Here is a 23,654-nt window from a genome sequence, read left to right on the forward strand (position 1 = left end):
CACTGATGTTGTCCAAGGCATTAGGACCCATACAGCTTGGCACCGGTGTCGTCGCAGAGCAATGTGTGATTAAGTGCCTTGCTCAAGGACACAACACATTCCCTCGGCTGGGGCTCGAACTCACGACTTTCAGGTCGCTAGTCAAATGCCTTAACCACTTGGCCACGTGCCCACTGGGATTCCTCCAACAGTGTGCTAATATGGTGTGTGTTCTTGCGTCCTGTGGGTGGATCACACATGATGTCACTGGGCACCAACTCTGGGGACCCTCCGCCAAACATAACCAAGTCTCCTCGGACTCCCAGTGAAATGTAGCTGTCGTGCCTTCTTCTCGCATCCTTGAGGAACACCAGGGTTGATTGTCAGCGAGGAGGAGATGTTAACGCCGCTCCGCACTGACTGTAGTCACCCAGTGAGAGGAAGTCAACCATCCAGTTGGACCCAGGGTAGATCTTCAGAGATGTTGACACCCAGGAACTTGAACCTGCTCACCCTTTCCAGTGCTGATTTCCCCCGACGAGGACTGGCATGTCTTCCTCGTCTTCCCCTTCCTGAGGTCCGCAATCAGTTCGTTGGCCCTGCTGACGTTCAGTACAGGGCTGTTACTGTAACACCACTCGGCAATGACCCATCGCTTTCCTGTACACCAATGTGACGTTCAGCCAACGGTAGTGGTGTCATCAGACGGCGTTTGAGATGTGCCCAGCCACACAGTCATGGGTGTAGAGAGGCTAGGCACGCATCCTTAAGGTGTGCCAGTGTTGACTGTCAGCGAGGAGGAGACGTTATTTCCAATCCGCGCTGACTGTGGTCTCTCGACGGGAGGAAGACAAGGATCCAGTTGCAGAGGGGAGGTTCGGAGGCCCAGGTTTTGTAGCTTGTTGATGGTATGGTGGAGTTGCAGTCAATAAGAAAACAGCCAGGCGTAGGTATTGCTGGGGTCCAGGTGATCCAAGGCCAGGTTGAGAGCCAGTGAGATTGCATCTGCTGTAGACCTATTGTAGTGATGGGCAGGAGTTGATTCTGGCCCTGAACCTCTCAAAGCACTTCATCGCAGGAGATGTGAGTGCAACTGGGCGATGTCTGAATGTTGGGATTTAATGATAGTGGATACTGGAGTATTGTTGCATCTTTGATACTTCCCACAGGTGATACAAGCTGCTGACCTGGGGCTGGTGTTTAGAGCAAATGTAACCGCTACACTGGTCACACTGTCCCGGAGAGAGACACTGAGATGTTCCTAGGGTCAGACATAGAGTGAAGCTCCCTCTACCCCGTCCCATCACACACTCTCGGGGTCAGGCACAGAGTGAAGCTCCCTCCACACCATCCCATCACACACTCCCGGGGTCAGACATAGAGTGAAACTCCCTCTACACCGTCCCATCACACACTCCCGGGGTCAGACACAGAGTGAAGCTCCCTCTACACCGTCCCATCACACACTCCCGGGGTCAGACAGAGTGAATCTCCCTCCACACCGTCCCATCACACACTCCTGGAGTCAGACGCAGAGTGAAGCTCCCTCCACACCGTCCCATCACACACTCCCGGGGTCAGCCACAGAGTGACATTCCCCCTAAAACTATGACCAGGGTGAATCAGTACATGGAAGGGAAATGTCTGAAACGTTTTACTTGCTTCTGTCTTGACTGTCTCCTGCAGGAAGTGGACGAATTCTTTGAGCACGAGAGAACCTTTCTGATTGAGTATCACAACCGGGTCAAGGATGCCACCCTGAAAGCAGACCGCAAGACGCGATCTCACAAAAGTATGTACCCCACCAGCCCCGTGTCCAAGTTTGACTGTTCATTTTGTTTTTATTTAATCTCACTTTGCCCACCTCCTGGGACCAGCTCCTCTACAACTGGGCTTTCTGTTGTCCAGACCCACTGCCACAGCCACCTCGTTTGAACCCGACCCTGTTGTGTAACAAAATTAGATTTTAGTTGATCGCAACCTTGCTGTGTGTGCTTGCCTTATTCCAGCCATCTTCATCCATTATAATTTTTTTTTAAAAAAAAAGAGAAACTTCTGAGTTTTAGCATGGGTTCCCAAGATCAGGATTGTTTGATGTCATTTCCAATACACCAGTGCACAGGAGAACAAATAATTGTTACTCCGGATCCGAGAGGTGGGTCAGTGGGTGGAGGTGTTGATCAGCCTTGCTGCTTGGGGAAAGTAACAGTTTTGAGTCTGGCGGTCCTGGCCTGGACGCTACGTAGCCTCCTCCCTGTTGGGAGTGAGACAAAGGGTAGGTGAAATGCTTCATGACATTACTGGCCAGTTTCCGGCATCCTTCTGAATTGTAGACCTTGATGATGGGAAGGCTGTTGCTGGTAATGTGTCCAGCAGCTTGGTCTCATACTTAATCTGATTTTAAAACCTAACGGTCCTCCTCCTGCAAGCTCTCACCTGGCCAATCTAATCTTAAAACCTCTGGAGTTGTGAGCACTGTTCCCTAACTCTTTTGATTTATTTTTATCGTTGAGATGCGGTGTGGGACTGGCTCTTCAAGCCACACCACCTAGTCACATCACGGGACAACTTACAGTGACCAACCAGTTTGTCCTTGGGCTGCGGGAGGGAACCCACGCGGTCACGGGGAGATCATACGAACTCCTTACAGGCATAAGCGGGTCACCTGTGCTGTAAAGCGTTGTGCCAACCACTGCGCTACCGTGCCGCCCTCTAATTCAAGCCGAGTTTTCAGTGCTTCGCATGAAGGAGAGGTGTAAGCTATTCATTTAATTTCCTACCCTTTCTCTTTAATCTCTGGCCTCGATGGGACCCACAGTGGTGCTTCCATCCGTAAATCACCGCACCAGTTTAAGAGACTCACCAGTGCCCCCATGAGGGCATTTGGGGAAAGGCAATACAGATCAGCTTTCTTCTGAATGCTTATACTTTATTGTCGCCAAACAATTGGTACTGAAACATACAATTATCACAGCGCTATTTGATTCTGCACTTCACACTCCTTGGATTACAAATATTAAATATTTAAAATAGTTAAAATTAGTAACTATTAAAAAATTAAATTATAAATCATAAATAGAAAAATGGGAAGTAAGGTAGTGCAAAAAAACTGAGAGGCAGGTCCGGATATTTGGAGGGTACGGCCCAGATCCAGAATGCTTGCGTTCTGAATGTTATTTTTTTTTAATTGCCTTGGTTAACCACTACCCCCCCCCCCCCTCTGGATTTCAGCTCTTTGACATAAATGCAAATATTCCTCTAACCTTCTTAACTTTTCCTGTTGGCTTCTGTACTTGAAATTGTATTTTTTTTTTTTTTTTTTTTTGAGATGCAGCTCGGTTCAGACTGTTCTAGCCCAACAAGCCACACTGCCCAGCAACCCACCATTTTAACCCTTTGCCTAATCACGGGACAATTTACAATGACCAATTAACCTATTAACCGGTACGTCTTCGGACTGTGGGAGGAAACCCACGCGGTCACGGGAAGAACGTACAAACTCCTTACAGAGGACACTGGATTTGAACTCCAAACTCTGCCCTGAGGTGTAATGGTGTTGGGCTAACCTCTACGCTATCGTGGCACCCTTTAGGGCATAGAACGTAGGACAGAACAGCACCACACAGGCCCTCGATGTGCAGACCTTTTAACCTACTATTACTTGCTGCCCGTTGCACTGCTGGCGTTTCGGGCAGCAGTGAAGGTCCTCCATCTCTGGCGGTGCTCACAGTGTCGGTGGCTTCCTCTCTGTTTTCACCACTGTCAAGTTGAGCAAGTCCCAGAGGGAGACTCGGGAATACTGTCTCACCCAAGTGTAGAAAGGTTCTTCATTGCCATTCCCGTTACAATTTTGTTTGACCAGTCAGGGTTGTCAGCCCTGAGTTGAATCCCCTAGTCTGGAGGACTGATGGGCCACTGTTAGTCTGGTTTTTACCCTTTGACCCTGTTTTGGCCTGGTCGACCTTACCAAGAGCCAAAGCATTAAGTCCTGACTCCAGCCCATATAGCTCTCTCGGTCATTGACACACACAAGTGTCCAAACCCTACGACAAGGTTGTAGGTTTAGTCTACTCTATAATCAATCTAACCTTTCCCTCCTACGTGACCCTCCATTTTTTATTTTTCTTTTATCCATGTGCCTATCTCAGATGTCCCTAATGTATCTGCTTCTACCACTACACTGGCTGGGTGTTCCACACGTGTCTCTCTGTCTCTCTGTCTGAGAAAAACAGCAACTATCTCTGACATCTGCTCCCCCAAGTATTCCTCCATTCTCCTTAAAGTTATACCCCTCTCATATTACCCATTTCCACCCTGGAACTAGGTTTCTGGCTGCCCAGTCAATCTGTGCTGCTTATCATCTTTGTCAAGTCTTCCTTCACTCCAAAGGGAAAAGCCTTAGCTCACTCAACCTCCCCTCACAAGTCGTGCTCTGTAAATCTCCTCTGCACCCTCCAGAGGTTAATCTTGGTTTTCAGTTTCCTGCTCCTTGCCACCAGCAAGGCCACTTTGCTCGGACTTGCAGTAACTTAAAGTTACCATTTGTTGTGATGTTTAGTCTGCTGGCGTTGCCAAACTTGACAACGTGCGTCCACACCCTTCGTTTTTAATTTTTTTTGTGGGGGGGGTGGTGTGTGGGGGTAGCACGGCCGTTAGCTCATCAATTCGCAGCACCAGACGATGATCAACGATCGGGTTTCAGTTCCTGCCACTGCCTGTAAGGAGTCTGTACGTTCTCCCCGTGACGGCGTGGGTTTCCTCCGGGTGCTCTGGTTTCCTCCCACAGTCCAAAGATGTACCAGTTAGTAGGTTCAATTCCTGCCACTGGCTGTAAGGAGTCTGTACATTCTCCCCGTGACTGTGTGGGTTTCCTCCGGGTGCTCTGGTTTCCTCCCACATTTAGGTGTAGAGTTGTGAGCGTTCTGTGGTCCGTCAGTGTCAGGGAGCAGGAGTGAGTGCCATTGCTATTACAAAGGAAAATCTGCCAGGGAAACTGAAAGGTCTTAAGGTGGATAAGTCACCTGGACCAGATGGACTACATCCTGGAGTCCTGAGAGAGGTTGCTGAAGAGATAACAGATGCATCGGTCATGATCTTTCAAGAATCAATTGATTCTAGCATGGTCCAAGAGGACTGGAAAATTGCAGATGTCACTGCACTCTTTGAGGAGGGAGGAAGGCAAAAGAAAGGAAATTATAGGCCCGTTAGTCTAACCTCAGTGGTTGGGAAAGTGTTGGAGCCTATTATTAAGGATGAAGTTTTGAAGTACTTGGAGACTAATGATAAAATAAGTCAAAAGTTAGCATGGTTTCTGTAAAGGGAAATCTTGCCTGACAGATCTGTTAGAGTTCTTCGAGGAAGTAACAAGCTGGATGGACAAAGGAGAGGCAGTGGATGTCATTTACTTGGATTTTCAGAAGGTGTTTGATAAGGTGCCGCATGAGGCTGCTTAACAAGATAAAATCCTATGGTGTTACAGGAAAGATACTGGCATGGATAGAGGAATGGCTGACAGGCAGGAGGCAGAGAGTGGGAATAAAAGGGGCCTTTTCTGGTTGGCTTCCTTTTACTAGTGCTCCTTGGGTCAGTATTGGGGCCGCTACTTTTCACATTGTTTGTCAATGATTTAGATAATGGAATTGATGGCTTTGTGGCAAAGTTTACAGATGATATGAAGATGGGTGAAGGGTTAGGTAGTGCTGAGGAAGCAATGCGATTACAAAAGGACTTAGAAAAAATTGAAGAACGGGCAGAGAAGTATGAGGGCTATGGACATCCCTAGGTAATTTCTATAGAAAGGACATGTTCGGCACAGCTTTGTGGGCCGAAGGGCCTGCATTGTGCTGTAGGCTTTCTATGTTTCTAAGTGGCAGATGGAATACAGTGTTGGGAAATGTATGATGCATTTTGGTAAAAGGAACAATAGTGTGGACTATTATCTAAATGGGGAGAAGGTTCAAACATCAGAGGTGCAGAGGGACTTGGGAGTCCTCGCGCAAGACTCCCAGAAGGTTAATTTTCAGGTTGAGTCTGTGGTAAAAGAAGGCAAATGCAATGTTGGCATTTATTTCAAGAGGAATCGAATATAAAAGCAAGGAGATAATGCTAAGCCTTTGTAAGACACCAGGCAGGCCGCACTAGGAGTATTGTCAAAGGTTTTGGTCATTGGAGAGAATCCAGAGGAGGTTCACAAGGATGATTCTGAGAATGATGGGGTTAACAGAAGAGCGTTTCGTTGCTTTGGGCCTGTACTCACTGGAATTTAGAAGAATGCAGGGGGGATCTCACTGAAACCTACTGAATGTTGAAAGGACTAGATAGGGTGGATGTGTAGAGGATATTTCCTGTGGTGGAGGCATCCACAACTAGAGGGCATAGACTCAAAATTGAGGGTGACCCTTTGGAACGGAGGCAAGGAGGAACTTTTTTAGCCAGAAATCTGTGGAATGCTCTGCCACAGACTGCGGTGGAGGCCAAGTCCATGTGTACATTTAAGGTGGAAGTTGATCATTTCCTGATCGGTCAGGCCATCAAAGAGTATGGTGAGAAGGCAGATGTATGAGGTTGAGTGGGAGCCTGGATCAGCCATGATAGAATGACTGAGCAGACTCAATGGGCGGAATGGCCTAATTAGGCTCTGATGTCGTATGGTGTTGGCATCGGACAACTGGAGACACTTGCAGGCTACCTCCCTGCCTCACAAACCCCACTGATTTGATTTGGCACAACTGTCGTATTTCACTGTCTTTCAACATACATGTGACTTCACTGCCTATGAGGAGTCTGTACGTTCTCCCCATGACTGCATGGGTTTCCTCCGGGTGCTCTGGTTTCCTCCCACAGTCCAAAGACGTACCGATTTATTTTCCCTCTCAATCCCATTTTCCTGCCTCCTTCCCTTTTCAAAGACTCTTCATCTCATGCTTTCAATGTTTATGTATTTATTTATTTCTCATCGTACTTACACAGCTTGTTGTCTTGTGCAGACTGGTTGTCCGCCCTGCTGGTGTGATCTTTCGCTCAGTCACGGTTACTGGATTTATTGAGGGAAAAACAAAATAAACCTCAGGGCTTGTATATTGTGACACAGGTGTGCTTTGATAATAAACTTACTTTGAACCTTTCACACCCTTGCTAATCAAGAACCTGTTGACCTCCGATTCAAGTGACTTGTCCTCCAGAGCCGTCTGTGGCAGTGAATTCTGCAGATTCGCCACAGACTGGTTGAAGAAATTCCTCCTCATCTCCATTCTAAAGGGGCTTCCCTCTATTCCCTCTGGTCTTACACTCCCGCTATAGGAAACCTCCTCTCCACTTCAACCCTACCTAGGCCCCTCAATATTTCGATGAGATTCCTCCTCCACCCCCTCCCCCCCACTCCAGCGAGTGTGGGCCCAGAGCTATTAAACACTCCTGATACATTCTTCTGAGCGACCTCTGGAACTTCTCCAATGCCAGCAGATCCTTCCTTAGATACTGCTCACGATACTCCCAAGTGTGGTCCGACCAGTGCCTTGTAAAACCTCAGCATTACGTCCTTGTGATCTTACCTTTTGTGTGTGTGTGAAGGCTAATTTATACTTGTGCGTACGAGCTTACACCGTAGCCTACACAAGTGGGTTACAGCTTTGTGAGCATTTATACTTGTGCGTTAGTGTGTCTGCATCACTCTGCAATTCACTGCCGAAACGCTAGCTGGCGGTGGGGTTTCTATGCCACTGTGTTGAAACTCAAACTTCAAACAATGGCGACTGAAACTGAAGGGGGGTGTACAGTACTGTTTCTGTAGGTACAGTGTAGTTTCACTTAACAGAATCGGGAAGTTTGAGCCAAAATCTGATTTGTCAAAAGAAATCAGCATGTACACGCATGCACGCACACCTGCCCACGCAAGGCTTCATGGTCATGGTAGTCTTTCTCCGGGTAAACACAAGTTTAAAGCGAGCGTCTTTTTTTCGTAAAAAGCGAAAATCCTCTTTCGGTTAACGAAAACAGGTACTGATGTAGGTCTTTCGTAAAAGCGAGATGTGGTAAAGAGAGCGTTCGGAAAGCGGGGGACACCTGTACTCGGAGACTGGCAATCACCATTTGAGTTTTAGCTTCGGGTGGAAGTCAACATGCTGTGGCAGCTAGATACAAACTGGCGTCAAGCACAGGGTCCTCCCTAGTTTCGGAGGTCTGGTCTGTAAAGCTTTATGGAAAGCATTGTAGCCAGAGTTCGTTCCCTGCCCTTCAGTCGCCCAATGGGGAGCTATTGCAGCGTAGGAGGAAATGCGATGCTACCAAGCGGACCAATCACAGTTGTTGCGGTCTGCGACGCCGTGACACATTGTTACATTTTGGAGGAGGTGCGCATTGGGCTACGACGTAGGGTTCGCGGCATAGGATTATGCATACATTTGACGCACAAGTATAAATCAGCCTTAAGCCTTGATCTGGCTCTGGGGTCACTGGGCCTACATCCAAATGACCAGAAATGTCGCTTCTTGCCTCCGCAGACGTGGCTGAAGACTACATTCCAATCTCCTCCTCGCTGTCCAGTTTGGGAACCTTGGACGCAAGCCCCCTCAGCAAGTATGGGAGCCCAGTTTTCCGAATATCGTTTTCTGCTTTGTTTGATTCTGGTCGCTTTCAGTGGCTGGAGTTGGGGGTGGTGGGGGTGGGGGAGTAGGGGTAATGGTGGGGGGAAAAGAGACTTGCTGTTACCTCAGTGAGACGTTCTTGAGTCAAGTCCTGCTCCAGTGACCCATAATCTAGACCAGCACACAAAAGGACTGGAGGAACTCAGCAGGTCAGGCAGCACCAGAATAGAGCTTAGAGTCAGGTTTAGCGTCACCGACGTGCACCGTGAAATTTGCTGTTTTGCGGCGGTGGGCAGCACATTGCAATGCATAATAATTTTTTTTTAAACTATAAGTTACAATGAGAAGTGAGACTTCTTTGCAGGAGGGGCAGGACTGGCAGCTCAATGTTCCTGGGTTCTGTTGTTTTAGACGCGGCAGAGCGGAAGGGGTTAAAGGAGGAGGGGCGGTGTTCCTAGTCAGGGAAAATGTCACGGCAGTGCTCAGACAGGACAGATTGGAGAATTTGTCTAGTGAGGACTCGTGGGTGGAATCAAGGAATAAGAAAGGTATGACCACGATATTACAGACCACCCAACAGTCCTAGGGATTTAAAGGAACAAATCCGTAGAGAGATTACAGACTGTTGCAAGGTAAATAAAATTGTTATAGTAGGTGGATTTTAACTTTCCACATATTGACTGGGACTCCCATACTGTAAAATGACTAGATGGGATAGAGTTTGTCAAAAATGTTTAGGGAAGTTTCCTTCATCAGTATGTAGAAGTCCCAACGAGAGAGTGTGCGATACTGAATTTGCTGTTGGGGAAAGTGACAGAAGTTTGTGTCGGGGAACACTTTGCATCTAGTGCCCATGATGCCAGTAGTTTCGAAGGGAATATGCAAATAAGCAGGTCTAGTCTGTGAGTTGAGATTCTAAATTGGAGAAAGGCCAATTTTGATGGTATCAGAGAGGATCTGGCAAGTGTGGATTGGAACAGGCTGTTTTCTGGCAAAGGTCAACTTGGTAAGTGGGAGGCCTTGACACTTTGAGGGTGCAAAGCTTGTATGTGCCTGTCGAATAAAAGGCAAAGATAACAGGTGTGGGGAACCTTGGTTTTCAAGAGATATCGAGGCCCTGGTTAAGTGTTTTAAGGTGCATAGCAGGTAGGAACAACTGAGGTACTCGTGGAGTAAAAGAAATGTAAGAGAACACTTGAAAAAGAAATCAGGAGGGGTAAAAGTGGTTGTAGCAGACGAAGTGAAGGAGAATCCTAAGGGATGTTAAGAGCAAAAGGATTGTAAGGGACAAAAGTGATCTTCTGGAAGATTAAAATAATAATCCATGCATGGCACTAGGAGAGATCTTAAATGGATATTTTGCATCTGTATTTCCTCAGGAGGCGGACACAGAGTCTATAGAAGTGAGGCAAACCAGCATCAACTTCACGGACCATGTACAGATTGCAGAGGAGGAGGTGTTAGCTGCCTTGAGGCAAACTAGGGTGGATAAATCCCCAGGGCCCTAACAAGGTGTTTCCTTGGACCCTGCGGAGGCAAGTGCAGAAATTGCCAGGGCCCTAGCAGAGAGATTTAAAGCATCCTTAGCCTCAGGTGATGTACTGGAGGACTAGACGATCGCTAATGTTGCTTTCTTATTTAAGAAAAGCTCTAAACGTAAACCAGGAAATTGTAGGCCAGTGAGCCTGACGTCAGTAGTGGGAAAGTTGTTAGAAGGTATTCTAAGGGACCAGATATGCAAGTATTTGAGCAGATGCAGACTGATTAAGGATAGTCAGCATGGCTTTCTGCATGCTGGGTCTTGTCCAACCAGTAGAGTTTTTCGAGGAAGTTACCAGGAAAGTTCATGAAGGCAAGATAGTGGATGTTGTCTACATGGACTTTAGTGAGGCATTGGGCCAAGGTCCCGCATCTGGTCAAGAAGGTTCAATGGCTTGGTATTCAGGATGAGGTAGTAAATTGGATTAGACATTGGCTTTGAGGGAGAAGCCAGAGAGTGGTGGTAGAGGATTGTCTCTCTGACTGGAGGCCTGTGACTGGTGGAGTGCCGCAGGGATCAGTGCTGGGTCCATTGTTGTTTGTCATCTACTTCGATGAACTGGATAATGTGGTTAACTGGATCAGCAAATTTGTTGATGACGCCAAGATCGGGGGTGTAATGGACAGTGAAGAAGACTATCGTGGCTCGCAGCAGGTTCTGGACCAGCTGGGAACGTGGGCTGAAAAATGTCAGATGGAATTTAATGCAGACTAGTGCGAGGTGTTACACTTCAGTAGGGTAGGTCTTAGGTAGTGAATGGTGGGGCACGAAAGAGTGCGGTAGAGGGTCATAAAGAAAGCTGTTGGCACATTGGCAGCTTTAAGTATGGAGTACAGAAGAAGGGAAGTTATGTTGAAGTTGTATATGACATTGAGGCCCAATTTAGGGTATTGTCTGCAGTTTTGCTTACCTACGTACAGGAGAAATGTAAATATTCTATCAAATCTGCTGTCCGAATCCTGAAAGTATGAGATGGGACGGTGTAGAGGGAGCTTCACTCTGTGTCTGACCCCGGGAGTGTGTGATGGGACGGTGTGGAGGGAGCTTCACTCTGTGTCTGACCCCGGGAGTGTGTGATGGGACGGTGCAGAGGGAGCTTCACTCTGTGTCCGACCCCAGGAGTGTGTGATGGGACGGTGTATAGGGAGCTTCACTCTGTGTCTGACCCCCGGGAGTGTGTGATGGGACGGTGTAGAGGGAGCTTCACTCTGTGTCTGACCCCAGGAGTGTGTCATGGGACGGTGTGAAGGGAGCTTCACTCAGTGTCTGACCCCCGGGTGTGTGTGATGGGACGGTGTAGAAGGAGCTTCACTCCGTGTCTGACCCCGGGAGTGTGTGATGGGACGGTGTGGAGGGAGCGTCACTCTGTGTCTGACCCCGGGAGTGTGTGATGGGACGGTGTGGAGGGAGCTTCACTCTGTGTCTGACCCCGGGAGTGTGTGATGGGACGGTGTATAGGGAGCTTCCCTCTGTGTCTGACCCCGGGAGTGTGTGATGGGACAGTGTGGAGGGAGCTTCACTCTGTGTCTGACCCCGGGAGTGTGTGATGGGACGGTGTGGAGGGAGCTTCACTCTGTGTCTGACCCCGGGAGTGTGTGATGGGACGGTGTGGAGGGAGCTTCACTCTGTGTCTGACCCTGGGAGTGTGTGATAGGACAGTGTGGAGGGAGCTTCACTCTGTGTCTGACCCTGGGAGTGTGTGATGGGACGGTGTAGAGGGAGCTTCACTCTGTGTCTGACCCTGGGAGTGTGTGATGGGATGGTGTGGAGGGAGCTTCACTCTGTGTCTGACCCAAATACTCCAAATTAGACCTCGCCGACTTCTTGCACAACTTCAACATAACTCCCCAACTCCTGTACTCAGTACTGTGAGTTGCGAAGGAAGGCTTCTCGTCGCTGCCCCCTTGGTGACTGCAGGGACTGTGTGACGAGTGGATTGAGGAGTGTGGTGGGCCGGTGCTGAATTTCATTGATGCCAACGTCCGACTCTTTTCATCTCTCTTGCAGGAACCTGCTCAAGCTAGCTGAGCTTTTCGAGAAACTCCGGGTAAGTAGGTTCTCTCCACACCCTCCCTCACCCCCACTCCTGCCAACATGGCATCAGCCCAGTCCCTCCCTTCCACATCTCCCCTTCAGGAGGATGCTTAAAGGTCAGGGATCAACTTTACTCATCTTGTGCACACAGTGGCCACTTTATTAGATACAGGTCTTCCGCTGTAGCCTGTCCACTTCAAAGTTCGACGTGCTCTGTGTTCAGAGAAGCTCTTCTGCACACCACTATTGTAACACATTGAGTTACAGTCACCTTCCTGTCAGCATGAACCAGTCTGGCTATTCTCCTCTGATCTCTCTCTCTGATTAACAAGGCGTTTTCACCCACAGAACTGCTACCTACTTGATGTTTATTTTTGCACCTCGGGACAAACTCTAGAGACCGTTGTGTGTGGGGAAAAATCCCAGGAGATGAGCCGTTTCTGAGATGCTCAAACCACCCCATCTGGCACCAACAATCGTTCCACGGTCAAGGTCACTCGGGTCACATTTCCTCCTCTCCTCCCCATTCTGATATTTGGCCTGAACAACAACTGAACCTCGTGACCACGTCGGCATGCTTTTATACATCGAGTTGCTGCCACGTGATTAGCTGGTTGGATATTTGCACTGATTGGGTGTACCTCATAAAGTGGCCACTGAGTGTGTATGAGGTGAGAGGTTAAAGTACAGATGTGGAATAAAATGTGTGTAAATACCAGCATGTGTGTGTACAGTGTGAGCAGCTTTGCTTTAAAGTACGGGGGTGTGGTAATAGATGGAGAGGGATGGGGGGTGGTGTGGTGCTAACCAGAATGATTGATCAGATTAACTGCCTGGGGGAAGAAACTTTGAAGATGGAGTGAAGTTTTCATTTTAGTAGCCCTGTAGAGCCTTCCGGAAGGGATGCTTTGAGAAAAGGCAGTTTACTTATTTTACTGAGAGATGCATGACAGGCCCTTCTGGCCTCATGAGCCGCCTAGCCACCGATTCAACCCGAGCCTAGTCACGGGACAATTTACAATGACCAATTAAACCTGCTAACCAGTACGCCTTTGGACTGTGGGAGGAGACCCACACGTTCATGGGGAGGAAGCACGAAGTCCTTACAGGTGATGTCAGAATTGAACTCGGGGCTTCGACATCTCTCACGGTGATAGTGTCCCACTAGCCACGACGCTGCTGTGGTGCGATAATTTTCCCTGTCCTCCTCTTTTGTCCCGGACACCTACAAGTCCCAGAGCGGTGGTAGGCTGCAGCCAATGCCCTTTTCCGCTGCCCTGACAATTCGCTTCAACCCCATATTTACGGTTTTTTTTGTGTGTGTGTGACTGGAGCTTCAATTTAAAAAGCTGTTGGTTTATCTTTCTCTAGAAATTAGAGGGGCGAGTGGCATCAGATGAAGACTTGAAGCTGTCTGACTTGTTGCGGTACTACACGAGAGATTCGCAGGCAGCCAAGGTAAGCGGAACATCGAGTCCACCCGTTACTTCACCCCGGCTAGCTGCTGCCTCGTCCCTCCTTGTCTGTCCAGGATGCTGGCTGTCCAGGATACCAGTGAATTTGGCTGGGTGCACCCTCTTTCCCCCCTCCTGCTTGCCCCACCTGCCCTCTTGCCCCTTGCATTGATCAGCAACAAATTCCACGACAGGTCTCAGTGATAGCAAGCCTAATCCTGATTCCTGTCGAGCGTCCCCTCAATGGGATGCGAAATATCATCGGCCGGACAAGTCACGCGAAAGCTTCACAGTGGGTGGGGTGGGTTAGAAAGCTTACAGGTGGCGCGAAGGCTGGTGGTGTTGCAGACGGTGTGGAAAGTCGTCACAAAAGGGACACAGACAGGATGCAGAGCTGGGCTGCGAAGTCGTAGATGGAGTCCAGCCCAGAGAAGCGTGAAGTGGTGCAATCTTTACCGTATATCACTGGTCACAGTGTTCCAGTCAGAAACAGTTCTCCACCAGCGCTCTCTGCTTCCTATTACAGCCTGTTACAGCCAGGAAGAGAGTCACCACACAGCCCCAATAAACCCACACTGCTGGCCCCTCTCCCCCCAATGTTAGGTGGTACTTGTGGGCTGTACACAGGTCAGGTTCTTGCAAAGTGGAGGGGGTCTGCAAAAGGCCATTTGGCAGAGATGCTCTGCATCCCTTCCGCTCTGAGCGTTGGAGGTTTAATCATCACTGAACTATACATGAATATCATCAGATCAGAATCGGGTTTATTATCATGTGACATGAAATCTGTTAACGTAGTAGCAGCAGTACAATATAGGAAATAAAAATGATAAATAAAATAAAACATAATAAATAAACAAATCAATTGCATATATTGAATAGGTTTTTTAAAAAGTGCAAAAACAAAAATACTATATATTTTGGGGGGGGGGGGGGAGGGGGGAGAAGTGAGGTAGTGTCCAAAGACTCAATGTCCATTTAGGAATCGGATGGCAGAGGGGAAGAAGCTGTTCCTGAATCGCTGAGTGTGTGCCTTCAGGCTTCTGTACCAACTACCTGATGGTAACAGTGAGAAAAGGGCATGCTCTGGGTGCTGGAGGTCCTTAATAATGGACGCTGCCTTTCTGAGACACCGCTCCCTGAAGATGTCCTGGGTACTTTGTAGGCTAGTGCCCAAGATGGAGCTGACTAGATTTACAACCTTCTGCAGCTTCTTTCGGTCCTGTGCAGTAGCCCCTCCATACCAGACAGTGATGCAGCCTGTCAGAATGCTGTCCATGGTACAACTATAGAAGTTTTTGAGTGTATTTGTTGACATGCCAAATCTCTTCAAACTCCTAATGAAGTATAGCCGCTGTCTTGCCGCCTTTATAACTACATCGATATGTTGGGACCAGGTTAGATCCTCAGAGATCTTGACACCCAGGAACTTGAAGCTGCTCACTCTCTCCATTTCTGATCCCTCTATGAGGACTGGTATGTGTTCTTTCATCTTGCCCTTCCTGAAGTCCACAATCAGCTCTTTCGTCTTACTGACGTTGAGTGCCAGGTTGTTGCTGCGGCACCACTCCACTAGTTGGCATATCTCACTCCTGTACGCCCTCTCGTCACCACCTGGGATTCTACCAATGATGGTTGTATCGTCAGCAAATTTATAGATGATATTTGAGCTATGCCTAGTCACACAGTCATATGTAGATAGAGAGTAGAGCAGTGGGCCTGAGGTGTGCCAGTGTTGATCGTCAGCGAGGAGGAGATGTTATCACCAATCTGCACAGATTATGGTCTTTTGGTTAGGAAGACGAGGATCCAATTGCAGAGGGAGGTACAGAGGCCCAGGTTCTGCAACTTCTTAATCAGGATTGTGGGACTGATGGTATTAAATGCTGAGCTATAGTCAATGAACAGCATCCTGACGTGGGTGTGTGTGTTGTCCAGGTGATCTAAAGCTGTGTGGGGAGCCATTGAGATTGTGTCTGCCATTGACCTATTGTGGCGATAGGTAAATAGCAATGGGTCCAGGTCCTTGCTGAGGCAGGAGTTCAGTCTAGTCATGACCAACCTCTCAAAGCATTTCATCACTGTCGATGTGAGAGCTACCGAGTGACAGTCATTAAGGCAGCTCACATATTTCTTCTTAGGCACTGGTATAATTGTTGCCTTTTTGAAGCAAGTGGGAACTTGCGCCTGTAGCAGTGCGAGGTTGAAAACTCCCTTGAATACTCCTGCTAGTTGGTTGGCACAGGTTTTCAGAGCCTTACCAGGTACTCCATCGGGACCTTCCGCCTTGCGAGGATTCACCCTCTTTAATGACAGCCTAACATCAGCTTCTGAGACAGAGATCACAGGGTCATCAGGTGCAGCAGGGATTTTCACAGCTGTAGTTGTGTTCTCCCTTTCAAAGTGGGCACAGAAGGCATTGAGTTCATCTGGTAGTGAAGCATCGCTGCCATTCATGCTATTGGGTTTCACTTTGTAGGAAGTGATGTCTTGCAGACCCTGCCAGAGTTGCCGTGCATCTGATGTTGCCTCCAACCTCGTTCGAAATTGTCTCTTCGCCCTTGAAATAGTCCTCCACAAATCATACCTGGTTTTCTGGTACAGGCCTGGGTTATCAGATTTGAATGCCACAGATCCAGCCTTCAACAGACAACATACCACCTGGTTCATCCTTGGCTTTTGGTTTGGGAATGAACAGTAAGTCCTTGTGGGCTCACACTCATCCACACAGGTTTTGATGAAGTCGGTAACAGCTGCAGCCAGATTCAAAGATGAATCCCTGAATACAGTCCAGTCCACCGATTCAAAGCAGTCCTGTAGGCGCTCCTGTGCTTCCCTTGTCCAAACCTTCTTGTCCTCACTGCTGGTGCTGCAGTCTTCAGTCTCTGCCTATACTTAGGGAGTAGAAATACTGCTAGGTGACCAGACTTCCCAAAGTGAGGGTGTGGAATAGCGCAGTAGGCATTCTTGATGGTGGTATAGCAATGGTCCAGTGTGTTGTTTCCTCTGGTATTGCAAGTGATCTGTTGATGGTGATTGCTTAGTGATTTTTTTCAGACTGGCCCGGTTAAAATCTCCCAAAACGATCGTGAAGGCGTTAGGGTGTGCTGTTTCGTGCATGTCGACCCCATTACTCAGATCATCTAAAGCCTGACTGACATTGGCCTGAGGTGGAATGTATACTTCTGCCAAAATGGCCCCAGAGAACTCCCGTGGTAGGTAAAAAGGACGGCACTTTACTGCTAGATATTCCGGGTCTGGTGAGCAGAATTGGGACAGCACAGTTACATTTGTGCACCGAGGAGTTGATCATGAGGCATACTCCTCTACCTCTGCTTTTGACAGACTCTGTAGATCTATCCTGACAGTGTATAGTAAACCTGTCGATCTGAATCGCTGCATCCAGTACAGAATGGGTTAATCAGGATTCCATGAAACAAAGGACACACGCAGTCCTAACGTCCCTCTGATTCAGTACCCTAGCTTTTGAGATCGTCAATTTTATTCACCAGAGTTCGCCAGCAAGATAGTCAGTATAGGGAGTTTAAAACCCCGTCTCCTAAAACACACCTGTAATCCTGATCTATGCCCGCACCTCCTCCGAGGTGTCCTCCGTGGGCACTTCGGACCACAATCAGTGTTGTTTCTGTCAGTTTTAAGCAGCGATAGTTCATTTAAACGCAATAAGACATCTTTGTTGACTGTACTGACCTGGGGAGCAGTTGTGCTTTTTAGCTGTATCAGGATGAAATGGGAATATTTAATCGTATCCATTGAGAGTACTGCTGCTACTCGAGTCGTGCCTAGGTGCAGCCGTGTTCCTCTGGGACCAAGGTGGAAAACACATTACCCACAGCGCACAGCACGCATGATTACAGTTTCTCAAAGAAAAATATATTGTAGCTCAAGTCCCTGAGTGGCAATTAATGGCAAGTCGTCCTGGTCCAGCTTGTTCTTCCACTGGATGAACACTGGAGGGCAGCACCAAACAAACTTTGGGACCAGTCCCCCATGTCTGACATGACTAAAATCAATACTGTCCTTGCCAATAGAGTTTGTGTCTTCCCAGTTGCTTTAGAAGGGATCTCTCGCTCAAAAAAAAATGCCATCTTTGATTAATCCCTGCCCAGAATCAAAATCAGGTTTATTATCCCTGACATACGTTGTGAAACTTGTTCTTTTGCAGCAGCAACTGCAGTGAAATACATTAAACTATAATTATGAAAAACTATATTAAGGGAGCAAAAACAGTGAGGTAGTATTCATGGGTTTTCCCTGTCCCCTCACCACTGCCAGGGGGACCTGAGGCTCCTATACCTGCTGCCCAGTGGTGGTAGCAAGAAGGGAGAATGCATCGTGGGAGGAGTGTACCTTGAGGACGGATACCGCTCTCCTGTGGCAGCATTCCATATAAATGCGCTCACAGGTGGGGAGGGCTTTGCCTGTTCACCACCCTCTGTCGCCCTTTTCCATTCCTTGCCATTGGTGTTTCCGTACCAGGCCATGCTGCTGCCCAGGCTACAGGATAACACTGTCCTCAAATTCTAGTTTCTGCCTCTCAGGCTGGGGGAGCAGTACCTCGTAGTCCATCCTGAACTCCTGTCATCAGCCTCGGTTTCTTTAACTCCTGGTAATTTCTCTGCGCCGCCTTCCGTTCCCCATCCTGGTTCCCCTCTCGCCCCGTCTCCTCCTCACCTGGCCCATCACCTCCTTCCGGTTCCCCTTCTTCCTTTACTCCCACAGTCCGCACTCCTCTCCTCCTACCAGATTCTTTCTTCAGCCCTTTACCTTTTCCACCTATCACCCCCCCACCCCGATTCTTATTTCAACAGTCCTCCCCCCTCACCTGGATTCACCTGTCAGCTTGTACTCCTACCCTTCCCTCTCCCACACCCCCTACCACCTTACTCTGGCTTCTTTCCCCCTCCTTTCCAGTTCTGATGAAGGGTCTCGTTCTGCAACACTTATTCCTATCTAGAGATGTTGCCTGGCCTGCTGAGTTCCTCCAGCGTTTTGTATGTATAACTGAAGTACTAGGGTATTTAACATTGTACTAGGGTCTAAGGTAATATTCATCAGTTGGCAAGATGAGTAGGGCCCATGGGAGGCGACTTAGTCCTGATAAGTCGTAAATGCACCTTATGATTAATTTATTTGTAGCAATATTACTTTGTGTTTTATGTGTGGGTGAGTTATATATACTTTGTTGTGTACCTTGGTCCGGAGGAACATTTGTTTTGTTTGGTGGTATACGTGTACAGTTCAAGGGGAAAAAAAAAAGTTCAAAGTAAACTTATTTATCAAAGTCCATATATGTCAACCCTGAGATTTTGTTTTCTTGTGGGCATACACAGTAAATCCAAGAAACACCTCGGAATCAATGCAAGACCACACCCAAGTGGGTGGACTGGGGTGTGTGTGTGTACGTACAAAACACTATGAAAATACAAAAGATTCAAGGGGGATATTAGAAGAAGGTTTTTTACTCAGAGAGTGGTTGGTGTGTGGAATGCACTGCCTGAGTCAGTGGTGGAGGCAGATACACTAGTGAAGTTTAAGAGACTACTAGACAGGTATATGGAGAAATTTAAGATGGGGGGTTATATGGGAGGCAGGGTTTAAGGGTCAGCACAACATTGGGCCGAAGGGCCTGTACTGTGCTGTACTATTCTACGTTCTTTAAAAAAAAAGTTTATCTATTTATTTAGCCCTGGGGCAATTTACAATGACCAATTAACCTGCCAACCGATACGCCTTTGGACTGTGGGAGGAAACCAGAGCACCCGGAGGAGACCCACGCAGCCCCAGGGAGAACGCACGAACTCCTTACGGGCAGTGGCGGGAATTGAACGCCAGCATAATCACGGGGGACAGCTGGTACTGTAAGCCGCTGTGCTGCCGTGCTACCCAAGCAATAAACGTCGAGAACGTGGGATGAAGAGTCCTTGAATGCCAGTCCATAGGTTGTGGGAACAGTTCAATGTTGAGTGAAGTTATCCCTCTGGCTCACGCTCCCGACGGCTGAATGACAATAAACTGAACTTGGTGAACTTTGTAGGGGACTAGTAAGGGTTGGATGAACATAAGATATAGGAGCAGAATTAGGCCATTTGGCCCATCGAGTCTGCTACCCCATTTCAACATGGCTGATTTAATTTCCCCCTCAGCCCCAATCTCCTAGCTTCTCCCCCCACCGTATCTCTTCATGCTCTGACTAATCAAGAATCTAGCAACCTCTGCCTTGCATATACATAAAGACTGCCTCCACAGCTGGCTGTGGCAACGAAATTCCACAGATTCACCATTCTCTGGCTAAAGAAATTCCTCCTCATCTCTGTTCTAAAAGGACACCCCTATATTCAGAGGCTAAGTCCTCTGGTCTGGGACTCTTCCCACCAGAGGAAGCATCCTGTCCATATCCACTCTATCAAGACTTTTCACCATTCGATGGGTTTCAATGAGGTGGCTCCTCATTCTAGTGAGTACAGGCCCAGAGCCATCAACTGCTCTTCGTATGACAAGCCATCCGATTCTGAAATAATTTTTGTGAACCTCCTTTGAACCCTCTCTAATTTCAGCACATCCTTGCTTTTATATTCTAGTCCGACATGGAAGGCTGGTAGGGCCTTGAAGTATCGGGGAAGAGAAGGATCTCTGTACAAGTCCACAAACTCCTCAAGGTGGCAGCACAGACAGATAAGCTGATACTGAAAGTAAACTAGATTCACTCCTGCATTTGTCAGAACACAGAAAATACGAACAAGCAGGTATCTAAAATAGAAAAAAATGAGTGCCCAAAAATGCTCAGCAGGGCAGACACAATATTTCAAGTTGGCCCTTTGACAGAACTCTAAGGGAAACTGAAGGGGGTTGTGGGTCAGGGCATCACTGTAGCCTAGCAGTTAGCGCAATAGCTGCGACCTGGGTTCAATTCCCGCTGCTGTCTGTACACACTCCCTGTAAATGCGTGGGTTTCCTCCAGGTGCTCCGGTTTCCTCCCACATTCCAAAGACATACGGGTTGGGGTGAGTGCGCTGTGTTGGGACAGGAAGCATGGCAACCCTTGTGGGCTGCCCCCAGCACATCCTCGGACTGTGTTGGTTGTTGACACAAACGACTCATTTCACAGTGTGTTCCAATGTACATCACTAATAAAGCTAATCTTTAATAGATTTTTATTCTTTTCTGCGCCTTGTCAATTCAAGGGCTCTTCTGAATACTACAATCTTGTGACCTCTGGCCTAGAACGTCCTCCTGCCTGGGAGTATATATTTTTCTGAAAGATGCTGGAAATCCAGAGCAACACTGGAGGAACTCGGCAGGTCAGGCAGCATCTATGGGGAGGAATAAAGAGTAGATATTCTGGCTGTGTGGATTCAAACACCACCCTTGGAAGGGTCTCAGACTGTTTATTCCTCTCCACAGATGCTGCCTGACCTGCTAAGTTCAAGTATTTAGCATGTGTAACTTGTTTTCTGTGTTAACCTCTGGGTGAAGCGTCTCTTTCGCCAGGTTGAAGGTGCCATGTGAGTTCAGCTGCCCTGTCGTTCCTCTTTAGGACCTCCTGTACCGGCGAGCGCGCTCCCTATCCGATTACGAGAACGCTAACAAAGCCCTGGACCGGGCCCGCATGAAAAACAAGGACGTGAAGCAGGCCGAAGCCAGCCAGCAGCTCTCCTGTCAGAGGTTCGAGAAGCTCTCTGAGTCAGCCAAGCAAGGTAGGACGACAAGACATGGGAGCAGAACCTGACCCATCGAGTCTGCCCTACCATTCCATCACGGCTGATTTATTATCCCCCTCCATCCCATTCTCTCACCTCCTCCCCATAACTCTTGATGCTCTGACTAATCAAGAACCTATCAACCTTTACTTTAAATATACCCAATGAATTGGCCTCCATAGCTGTCTGTGGCAATGAATTCCACAGATTTGCCACCCTCTGGTTAAAGAAATTCCTCCCTGTGTCCATTCTAAAGTGACATCTTCTATTCTGGTCCCAGACTCTCCCACTATGGGAAACAATCTCTCAATGTCCACTCTGTCTAGTCCTTTCAATATTGTGTGTGAGAGAGAAACTTGTGTGTGACTGAAAAACTGCTTGGGTTTGTCCACTGTTTATGAGACTCGGAGGATTGCCATCCCTACCTTCTCCAGGTAAGCTAAGTCACCAGAAAGATATAGCTGTTCGATATGAAGTAGTCTTTTGTTTGACAAAAATGAGACACTCTTTGAAGGAAGAGGTCAGTTTAACCCGATATTGCATGATGTTTTGTATACTGAGGGACAATTCCATATTTACAATGCATCTACAATGCTTCCTTTGAATTACATGCACCTCTTTTGCATCCACGCTCCGGACACCCAAAGTGAATGTTAAATCGGCATTGTCTAGTTTTTGCAATTGGAGCCTATTGTTCAGAGCTGCACTTTAAATTTAATCTGCAGTCCACATTCAGGTTTAAAGATTGGTTGATGAAATTAGTTCCTGAATTAATACTTTGCGATACAGCCCAAGTCCAGAATATTCCCTGGCACCTGCAGTCCCACGGTGTTATGCCAAACTTTTCACCTGCTCTAAAACCAGTCTAGCCCTTCCCTCGCACGTGACGCTCCTTGCTCTCTCAACCATGTGCCTTGTCTTACGTGGAGGGAAATGTTAAGATTCAGATTCGGTTAGATTTAGACTTGTTTATCGAAACACAGTGAAATGCGCCATTTGCGTTTACAACCAACACACCCAAGGATGTGCTGTGGGCAGCCGGCAAATGCTGCCGTATGTTCTGGCGCCAACGTAGCACGCTCGCCATGCTGAACAGAACAACAAGAAACAAAACAAGCCCCTTCCCCCTCTCCCACCCCCACACAGACAGCCCTCCGACTCCGGGTTAGACTTCCGGGTTTCCAGTCTTCAGCTGGAAGTACTGATTAGAACCGATTCAATACCGAAGGTCGATTGGAAGTCGGAAGGTTTTATCCCAGTGGCCTCCAGCTTTCAGCCATCAGGCTACAACTTCCCAACTTGTAATCGACCTTCAGTATCGCTCCCTTGACCAGCCGATGACAGGACCCCGTGGTTCAAACTCCGAGCACACAGACTGACCGGCCCTCCTGCTGGAACAACAACGGGTGTCCTTTATTCCGTCCATATCACTGGCTTTCGAGCACAGAGCAGTGGTTTGCACCGATGCCAGGGACATTCGCTCTATCGCTCTTCCACCTTTTATTGATGGGGTGGTAAATTGGATGAGTAAGTATGCAGATGATACTAAGATAGGTGGAGTTGTGGATAATGAAGTAGGTTTTCAAAGCCCGCAGAGAGATTTAGGCCAGTTAGAAGAGTGGGCTGAAAGATGGCAGATGGAGTTTAATGCTGATAAATGTGAGATGCTACATTTTGGTAGGACTAATCAAAATAGGACATACATGGTAAATGGTAGGGCATTGAAGAATGCAGTAGAACAGAGGGATAGGGTGGTGAAGAAAGCTTTTGGTATGCTGGCCTTTATAAATTGGAGCATTGAGTATAGGAGTTGGGATGTAATGTTAAAATTGTACAAGGCATTAGTAAGGCCGGATTTGGAGTATTGTGTGCAGTTTTGGTCACCGAATTATAGGAAAGATGTCAACAAAATAGAGTACAGAGAAGATTTACTAGAATGTTTCATCACCTAAGTTACAGAGAAGTGTTGAACAAGTTGGGTCTTTATTCTTTGGAGCGTAGAAGGTTGAGGGGGGACTTGGTAGAGGTATTTAAAATCATGAAGGGGATTGATAGAGTTGACGTGGATAGGCTCTTTCCATTGAGAATGGGGGAGATTCAAACAAGAGGACATGAGTTGAGAGTTAGGGGGCAAAAGTTTAGGGGTAACATGAGGGGGAACTTCTTTACTCAGAGAGGGGTAGCTATGTGGAACGAGCTTCCAGCAGAAGTGGTTGAGGCAGGTTCGATGTTGTTATTTAAAGTTAAATTGGATAGATATATGGACAGGAAAGGAATGGAGGGTTATGGGCTGAGTGCAGGTCGGTGGAACTAGGTGAGAGTGGGAGTTCGGCACGGACCAGAAGGG

The 23,654-nt window shown here is 47.9% G+C and overlaps 1 protein-coding gene across 1 annotated transcript in view; it reads left to right on the forward strand.

Annotated features, from left to right (window-relative positions):
• The window catches only part of LOC140188984 (sorting nexin-32-like), a 45,742-nt gene that overhangs the window by 16,775 nt on the left and 5,313 nt on the right, over nt 1–23,654 (forward strand). The window contains exons 6-10 of the mRNA XM_072245646.1: nt 1,666–1,771; nt 8,478–8,553; nt 12,109–12,148; nt 13,507–13,593; nt 21,145–21,304. Of these exons, the coding sequence (XP_072101747.1) occupies nt 1,666–1,771; nt 8,478–8,553; nt 12,109–12,148; nt 13,507–13,593; nt 21,145–21,304 (469 nt within the window). The remainder of the gene's footprint in view (nt 1–1,665; nt 1,772–8,477; nt 8,554–12,108; nt 12,149–13,506; nt 13,594–21,144; nt 21,305–23,654) is intronic.

The sequence above is a fragment of the Mobula birostris genome, chromosome 28, assembly GCF_030028105.1.
Source record: "Mobula birostris isolate sMobBir1 chromosome 28, sMobBir1.hap1, whole genome shotgun sequence".
Classification (NCBI taxonomy): domain Eukaryota; kingdom Metazoa; phylum Chordata; class Chondrichthyes; order Myliobatiformes; family Myliobatidae; genus Mobula; species Mobula birostris.